General features: G+C 29.4%; 1 protein-coding gene across 1 annotated transcript; it reads left to right on the plus strand.

The window, feature by feature from the left end:
- The first annotated feature begins 4572 nt into the window (after positions 1 to 4572).
- On the plus strand, positions 4573 to 8969 carry LOC137832421 (uncharacterized). Its single transcript, XM_068640580.1, has 9 exons — positions 4573 to 4737; positions 4829 to 4909; positions 4996 to 5045; positions 6116 to 6193; positions 7363 to 7420; positions 7507 to 7556; positions 7795 to 7903; positions 7979 to 8040; positions 8675 to 8969. Exons 1-9 carry the CDS (start codon positions 4654 to 4656, stop codon positions 8715 to 8717), a joined length of 615 nt encoding a protein of 204 aa, XP_068496681.1. The 5' UTR covers positions 4573 to 4653; the 3' UTR covers positions 8718 to 8969.
- Positions 8970 to 9300: the final 331 nt, after the last annotated feature.

Raw genomic sequence — 9300 nt, forward strand, 5'->3', positions numbered from 1 at the left:
TATATATATATATATATAAGGGTGTTGTTGGAGAAAAAAAAATATTGTATTCTTCGTTTAATAGAATAATTAAAAAAAAACTATAACTCTAAAGCAGCAGGTAATTTCAATTATAGTAAATATTATTAAATATGTGTTTGAATAAATAAGCATATAAAAATTAATTTCATGCTTAATTTTGATAAGGGAATTAATAAGAAGTGTTAATGGTATTAATTAAAAAAGTATCCAATGTTTTCTATTCAATATCTTTACTTATTTAAGAATAGGTATTAAATGTATTATATATTAATATTAATTAGAGCAAATAAACTTCTCACTAATATTTATACTTATATCACTGCACTTTCATCCACAATCCACACAAATAGTACTTTTCTTGAAACAAACAGATCCCGTAAAGTTTGTTTTAATTTAATGAATGTTATTTAACCAAATTTTTATCGTAAATTAATATAATGGGAAATTGTTTTTATATAATCATTGTTGTTGGTATAAATTGCGATTCTCATAATTAGATCAGTTCATCGATCCTTTGATGCAAAATTGGCTATACATAAAATTTATCTCAAATTGGTGAAATCCGTATCAATCCGGTGAAATTGATCAAAAAAACTAATCAAATCACTAAAAAAACGGTTAAAAAAATTACATTGATAACTTTTTTTTCTTAAAACATATAAAAAATTAATCATTTTCTTTTTAATTCTACATATAAACTTGTTAATATTAATAAATATCGGTGTATATCAATGAAATCTTAGTTTAGGTATAATAAACATATTTTATTTAAATTTTGATGCGTGTTTTAAAGATTAAGGCGCATAAATCTATATTTTAGTTTTTAGCATCATAAAATTATGAGCATGTAAACTTTGAATATTATTTGGTACACTTTTTTTAAAATAATTTTATCAGTATCGATTCAATACGTACGGGTTAATTGATCAAACCTTAAACTGTATTTTGAACACTTCAATAATTGATTAGATTTTTTAAATGTGGATATAAACAATGTAATTAACTTAAAAATACGTTGTAAAAGAGAGATCTTAATAAAAAAATGTTTAAAATATTAATATGTAGAGTTAATTATAGGACTGCCGAACCCTAAGTTAAATAATGACATGGTAACATTTTTTTATAGTGATTAAACTTATAAAATGAAGATAAGTAACTCATTTAAATAATGATGTGATGTAGATACTATATGGTTTGATATTCTTTAGGGCAACCACCTACAGTTTCACGTGTAGTTGGTACAGTTGGTGGAAAAAATAAAGATCGCATATGTATATAATAAAATATTTCCATTTGCTTGCTAAGTCTAATTTTTTTCTGCCGACTTGTTTGCTAGGGATGAAAGGTATTTTTATTGTGCAAAACGTGCTTAATATGAATTGATTCATACGTTTGACAAAGATGTTCCCTCTTACCATTAATCTCCAAATTTGAAGCCAAGACAATAGCACGTTTGGATTGTGAGACAGGGAACTCATATGCTCAACCGGACAGTGGTTGAAGATATCACAAGTTTGGTGCCGTGAGTACCTGTTCTTCATTACAATCAATAATATTTTGAATCCTTTTCATAGTTTTTGTTTTCGATACATTATATCTAAACACATTATAAACTACCCAGACTAAAATAAATTCTACTTAGGACAGAACACAAATAAAAAATAATTAAATTAAGTTTTATAAGGATCGATTGCTTTTTTTTTATATGATACTCCTGATTGTATTGTGCATTGTACCGTCCCGATACTATCAGGAATTGGGCTGATAAAGCTCGCCAGGTATTAGGCCAACGAGGCTTACTAGGAATTAGGCCGAGGAAGTCTGGTAGGAAGGAAAAGCGGTCTAAGCTCAATCCGACAATCCTCACGAAATAACATCGTAAACTGCATCGTCAAGGCTAATAAATACTCTGATTTGCTTGCACAATATTCTTAAATATATCACAGTTTGCACAATATCTCTAATTATATCGCTTAAATACTCTGATTTGCTTGCACAATTTTCCTAATTATATCGCTTAAATACTCTGATTTGCTTGCACAATATCCCTGATTATGTTACATAAATGCTTCGATTATATGACAAAAATGTTCCGTTCTCAATAGATGATATCCGGATATATTCAGATTTTAGAACAAGTGACCGTAGTATGACACATTAATGCTCGGAAAAACTAGAATCCAAAAGTCAAGCCCATGAGGCCTTGTCAATAGACAACCACCCCCAAGAGTACCTTAACTCGATCTTTTACATTATATTCACTATATATTCAAATTTTTATATTTTTACTGACTTGAGCGTCGGAGTGTAATCACAAGAAGAGTCTCCGCTCATCTCTGAAAGCTGATCCACTAAAGCTTGAAGGAAGACTATCAAAAAAACCTCATCCGAATTTCAACCGATCTGAAAAGCCGGTGAGAAATCATTTAACTCTTCATATATATATATAAACAGTTGGTATAAAGCTTTAAAAGAATATATACACAAATAAATAGTCTCAGTTTCAGTCTATTACTAAAGCTATAAGCTTCGATTGAGCTAAATATCGTATTGTTTGAGTGTTTATACTAGCATTTAATAAATTGTAAAAATTAAAAAGAAAATCAATGGCACTCGTATAAGTTGTGTTTACACGGTGGAAACCACTATCCAGTGAGGGGAGAGAGAAAAGTGTTATAATGAAAAACATGCATTAATTAAATGTCCTTTATATTCTTTTTTTTTACATCAAATGAACTTGGGCTCCTTTCAGTTACAATGTGCCTCTTTTTCTTGCCAATTCTTCCTGTACCTTGCCCTTCATTCGGAAATTAAAATCCATAACTAAAAAAATATATTCTAGAAAAGTAAATATTGACTATATTTTTGGGTTCTAGAAGTGGAATTCTGAAATAAAATTAAAAAATCAAAATTTCATTCTGGAAAAATAATTTTAAATACAAAAAATACATTAAAAAAATTAAAAAAAAAATCCAGAAATATATTTTAGAAAAGAAATTCCAAAAATCAGAAAAGTGTTATAAAAATTCAAATTTAAAAACGTATCCGGAAAAGGATATTTATAATGTATTTTGATGTGTACCTTCTTTCATTTAAGGATATTTTTGTTCTTTTACATAAAAATTGAACTAAGTTCAAATTTCATGCAGAAAGTAATTTCCCTTTTTGTTAATGAGATTGGGTCTCAGTACATAACTTGCTTGGGTGTTTCTCCTGCACTCAACAAATGGCTCCCTGAATCCCATTACTTTTTAAAAAACCTATTTTATCTCTTTTAAAAATGATTTTCAGGTTATTTTTTAAAAAATATTTTTGGAACAATTTTTATGAATTCTGGATTTATCATTTTGAAAATTAGAAGAATGTGTTTCAAAATAAATATTCCATAATGATTTTTTACCTTCTGAATTTTCTATTTCAGAAACACACTTTGTTTCTGAAACCCTTTGAAAACACATTTTGCTTATGGTATTCCTATTCTGGAATCACCCAAAATTATAAAGGATAATTCTGGTATTTCATAGAATATAGGGGTTCAGGAAGAAATACCCAATTTGCTTTCGGCCCAGCCTAATGGTAAAGCCCATATTTGCTCTCCCCTGGACACTTGCATAAGTCTTCTATCTTTTGGAAAATGATTGTCCTCAGATATAAAATGAATTTGACAAGGATTAAGGTAACTTGGAGTCCATAAAAGAGGCATATTATAGAATGATTAAGAAGTCTTTAATTAGTTGAAATTATTTTGTATAATTGCATTTGTGAATAAGTACTCTTTTATTATGTTTATCCTTATAAACATAATTAATTATACTGTAATAAAAAATTATAAATAGAATAAAACTAATAAAATACAATTATTTTATGTATGTACTTCTATTATAATAATTAATTTTTGAAGTACATATTTTTTATTATAAGAAAAATTATACATAATGTGTTTCCACTATTATTTATTATTGTTACTAGCGGAGGCGTTTTCGCGTTTATCTGTATTTTTTTTATTATTGATATATATATATATATATATATATATATATATATATTTAATATTTAAATACATATTTGTTTAAATTTATATTTTTTGAAAAAAAAATTAAATTAAATGATAAGGAGAGATTTTTAAGTAAGATGATGATTTAAAAAAAACTGCTTGACTACTGTTTCACTTTTACTATTTCGTTTCAAATAAAATATTTACGAAATGATAGTATATTAATTTTAAAAATAATAAATAAAACAGTTTTTAATTAATTATAAAAATAATTAATTATTTAATAAATATTTAAAATATAGAAAATAACTGAAATATCTAAAATAAAATAAAATATTAATAAAAATAAAATAAAATAAATTTATGTATTCCAGTTATAATAAAAAATATTCTTTATTTGTATAAATAAGTATAGAATATTATAATTTATTCAATTGACTTTTTAAGTTTATAATAAAATTGGACTAAAAATAAAAACTGCAGTAGTGCCGAACTAAATAATATCCACGTGCATTGTCGGTTATATCAGGAACAAAACGAAACAGGGGAAGTGTCGTTTTAAAAATGTTGTGTATATAAAGTGAATAGAAGAAAAAAGAATCAATCGATTTGGGTGTTTGCGTTGCGAGTGAGTGAAGATGGCGTGCTTGCACGACCACAGTTGCGAAGAACATGACTGTTCCTCTACTTGGTCTCTCTATCAGCACATAGACATCTCCAAGGTTTTTCTTTCTCATCGGTTTTACATCAATTCGTATTTCATACCAATCAATATATTCTCTGTAGTTTTCACTGATTTGATAATATGGTCAGGTATTTGCTTTGAATGAGGCGACCCCAGGTAGTGTTAAATCAGTTTTTAAAGCTTGGGAAGATCGTCTGAATACTTCTGGGGTAATGCACTCCGCGATTGTTCTCTTCAATTTTAGGATTCACTGTTTCTGCATTTTGTATTCAACTTTTAGTAATTGCTTCAACAGGAACACTTGGAAAGCAACGAGGGTGATCCTGAGTTACTTGTATTCATTCCGTAAGTCGCCATGTCTGACTTACACATTTTCCACTGAACTGATTTTTCTCTAGTTTTAATCTGATGTCTGACTTACATTTTCCACTGAACTGATCTTTCTCTAGTTTTAATCTGATAATTGAATATCTTTTTTATTTATTTGTTTTAATAAGCTATCTTCCTTTGGTGTTGTGTTAGTATATACACGGGTTGAATGGATTGTTTATTTATATTTATGTCTTTAATTTTCATTTTCAGATACTTCCATTTTAATGCCCTTGAATACCTAGAGAATTTTTTACCCCTTAATTAACAATGTGTGTAATTTTATTACTATTATTGGTTCCGTTTCTCTCTTTGAAAAGCTTAATTTTATTGCAATTATTGGATTGTATGGTCTTGTCTGCATATGCTACCTGAACATGTAACAGTCAGCTAATTCTGATTTTAATTTAACCGTACTCCTGCAACAAGCCTTATCCCACTTAGTGAGTTTGGCTACATGGACCACATTTCGTTATTAGGCTTAGTTAAAAATGTGTATAAATGTTATTCATGAGAGAGTTCAATGACTGTATCCTCTTGCCTCTAAGATATTGAATATTTGAATCTAAGCAAGGCAAAGTTTATATATTTTTTTTGGATAAAAACAGTCAAATGGAATATTGAAGGGTGTGAATAAATAAGTACTCTTTAAAATGGGTCTGAATTACATAATATGTTTCTAGCAAACATGTGCTTTGATGTTAAAAGGGAAAAGAAGAAAAAGTAGTATATACTTTCTTAATAACTCTACACTTTGTGTTCCATGAACCAGAGACCATTCGGCATTAACTGTACCTTAACTGTAAAAAATTCTGTCAATATTTTACAATACTTCAATAAAAAAAAGAAACATAGACATGTGTTTGTGACAGTGTTTAAATATGTCTTTAAGGATGATTCCTTTTATTGGAAAGCTTTTCCTTTATGTTGTCAACCTTCATATTTAGTATGATCAACTCTCTGCTAAAAAACTAATGTCAACAACTTAACTGTAACATCTTCCGTAAGTTCTTACAGAACTTATTATCCTTCTATTGTTGATGTAGGTTTACTTCCGATGTCAAGATTAAGAGCATATCTATAGTTGGTGGAGCTTCTGGAACAAGTCCCTCCAAGATGAGAGTGTAAGTTTTATGGTTTTGGAGCAGATGTATTAGATTGATTTTTTTTCACAAGTAATTTATGGCAATAATTCTATTTTAAGATCATAGAAATCACCACCAGTCTGTGTGACACAAGTTTTTGGTTTGTTATTGTCTTTGATAACAACTGAGTTTAAAATGGATGTTGCTTTTGGTTACCATTTATTATTTGAAATATTCCTTTTCGCATGTCATTTTCTCACATTTGTGATTTCTACTTTCCTTTCAAGTACAGCCTGCTAAATTTGTGTGTATATTTATGTGGTACGGACTTGTTTTAGATACCATTTTCTCTGTTATCTTTTCCTCATCTTGTGTGCTGTTTGATTCTTGTGTTGTTTGCCTGCTTAATGCTATCTTTTGTTACTACTTGTACAACTAAATTGTTCATATTCTCAGTTCGATATTAGGGCAACTAGTATAAACATCTTATTAATGGTCATACTGAATGAAGTTTCTTGTACATTTTATTTATGAGCAAAAATACCTGTTTTTCTTTTGGTCAATTTATTCTTTAGAGGAGACTTTGTAAGATGAAACATGAAAGTATGAAATATATTTTTGTCCAAGTAAAATTTCAAATATATTATATATGTCTCCTAAAAAAATTGTATTATTTTTATCTCTCTAAAATTTAGACATATTTTTTAGGTCATGTTGATAATGATGAAAATGGAAAGCTGATGTGAATGGTGATTTTAACTCGTGAATTTTATAATTAAAAGTGATTTTAGTTAGGTCTATAATTAAGATTATTTTAAGACCCTTGTAAGTTTTCCATATATCTTTATTATTTACGAAGACCTTAATATGTTTAAATTTTAGAGGAATGGGAATAATACGAAAATCTTTTGAGGCATATTTAATATTTTAGGGATGCAAAACGTGTTTTATAACCAATATGATGTTTGTCAACCTCTTTCCTATTACTTACTTTCACATAAAGATAAATGGATATTACAGTTAGTATTTGGGCCCACAAGGCTTTTAATATTTGCCAAGTATCCCATCTTCAATCAACATTCTTGGTACCACCTCTATATAATGTACTTTGGAAAATAAAATTTATATAAATTGAACTAAATGTTTCTGTAATTTTTTATGTAAATATTCTCTTACTCAGAATGGCTGAACACTTCAACTTGAATTAGGTTCGTCAATCGAGAGGGCATTGACTTTTCAGATGCACAAAGCATGCAAGCCGTTCAGGTATAGTTTCTTTTAAGGTTTTCAAGGAATTCATTGACAAGTCAATGCCACAACTTGTATGAAACAATTTTTTTTTTCTCTTGCAGGAATGGGATTTGGTTGAGAATATGCAAGGAGTGTTGGAATACCAGACAAGGTAATCCTCACCGATTTCTCATTTTAGCTATTCCATCACTTTGGCCTTTTCTACAAATTATTGTGCCCGAAAATATTGTCAAATATTCAACAAGGCAATAATACGTGTATGCTATGCACTTCTTCAGTATTATTAATTTAGCATATTCCTATACTATAGCTAATTAAGAAGCAGTATTGTTTTTCATTGGAATTTTCTTTTCAGTATGTTCTTTTAATGCATCTATCATTTTTGTTAGATATTCTAAATTTCAAAGTGTGGCAAATATTACATTGCACTTTCCTGAGAGTTTTGGAGGTGACAAAACTGAAATACACTACATTGGCTTTAAAGGCGAAGCCACTCAGGTATATAACTGCTAGGTTGCTTGTTGTTTTTAGTCTAGTCCAGTGAGATTATTAACTTTCTTGTTTACTGTATAGTTGAAAAGGGATGCTGTTGTCAATATTGTTTATGAGCTTTTGCCAAATCCTTCTGACCACAAGTAAGTATTGAACTCTTGGCTTTTTTAGATAGTCCATTATCTTTTATATCCTTCCGTGCCATTCATTTTTAAAATGGAGGAGGCTAACAAGTTTGTAAGTCTAATATCATTTCAGAAAAATTTGGTTGGGACACAACAATGATGTTGGACTCTCCAAATTAGGCATTTTTATCCCTAGTATCTGCTTAATTGCAACATATTTTGTCCTATTAGCAAATCATTGCCCTCTAGAAAAAAATTTCTTCAACTTCAATGATCTTAGTTTGCATATAGCCTTTGCAAATATGGCTAGAACCTGTAGAAGTAGGTTAGAGTTCACTAGGTCAATTTAGAAAGGCGCCAATTCAAGATTTAATTTAAATGTATTTCTCGGTTGTAAACTTATAATTTCCATCCTTAAAGGTTTCATACGTGTTTGTTATGATGTCCATGTGAAGCATAGTTGCCTCATGCATGTGCATCTCGGGCAGACTCATCCGCGCCCATTTCCTTTGTGTGTGTGCTAGCGCATACCTGTTTATTCATAAGATTGCATGTTTTTGTTCATTGCAATGGTTGAGAGCCTAGTATTCATGAACTTCACTTTTGTGTAGTTGTGTATCTTGGTAATTCCTAACACTTAATTCTTTTGTAGGACACGTGCTGAAAGTGGCGGGGGTCTTTCACACATAGAATGAAACACATTTATTGGTTTTATTTTGTTTATTTAATAGCCATCGCTACCCAATCTTGTTCCCCTTGTTTCCATCCAACCTATGACGGAAAGTGCAGCTGGACCTGGTTAAATACAATACTATTCTATGAGATATTTAGTCCTGCAGTCTGTGTAAATTACGTGAGGAATTCTGTGGCTATATACTGTTTATCTGGATGATGAATATGACAATCATAAATATTTTATAGAACAATGAAAAACTAATCATTTGCAATTGTTTCTCTCTGCAACTGGAAGAATAAACCCTTTAGGAAAAAGTAATGATAGGGTCGGCTACGATTTTTAGCTATGAAATTGATGTTTGATGGCCAAAGGTTGAGATGCAATTGACTTTTGTAAAAGAAGCGAATCTAATTCAGTTCTACCTTCTAGCTAAGGAAACTTGTATGAGGTTAACATCTAAATGGGGAAGAATTATTCAATATCTTGGCTGCAATGCAAGAAAAGTGAGGAATCATTTGTGAGGATAAGATTTAACTCTTCACTGGTTGGCAGAAAAGGAAAAACTCAGATAGAAAATATCTATGGCCATTTTAAATAGAAAG

The sequence above is a fragment of the Phaseolus vulgaris genome, chromosome 6 (assembly GCF_000499845.2).
Source record: "Phaseolus vulgaris cultivar G19833 chromosome 6, P. vulgaris v2.0, whole genome shotgun sequence".
Taxonomy (NCBI): domain Eukaryota; kingdom Viridiplantae; phylum Streptophyta; class Magnoliopsida; order Fabales; family Fabaceae; genus Phaseolus; species Phaseolus vulgaris.

Excerpts from the sequence above, each read along its gene's own strand:
- LOC137832421 (XM_068640580.1), top strand. The coding sequence starts at position 4,654 with ATGGCGTGCTTGCACGACCACAGTTGCGAAGAACATGACTGTTCCTCT. Across the intron at positions 4,738-4,828 it reads AGCACATAGACATCTCCAAG|GTATTTGCTTTGAATGAGGC; the intron begins GTTTTTCTTTCT and ends TAATATGGTCAG. Across the intron at positions 8,041-8,674 it reads CCAAATCCTTCTGACCACAA|GACACGTGCTGAAAGTGGCG; the intron begins GTAAGTATTGAA and ends ATTCTTTTGTAG.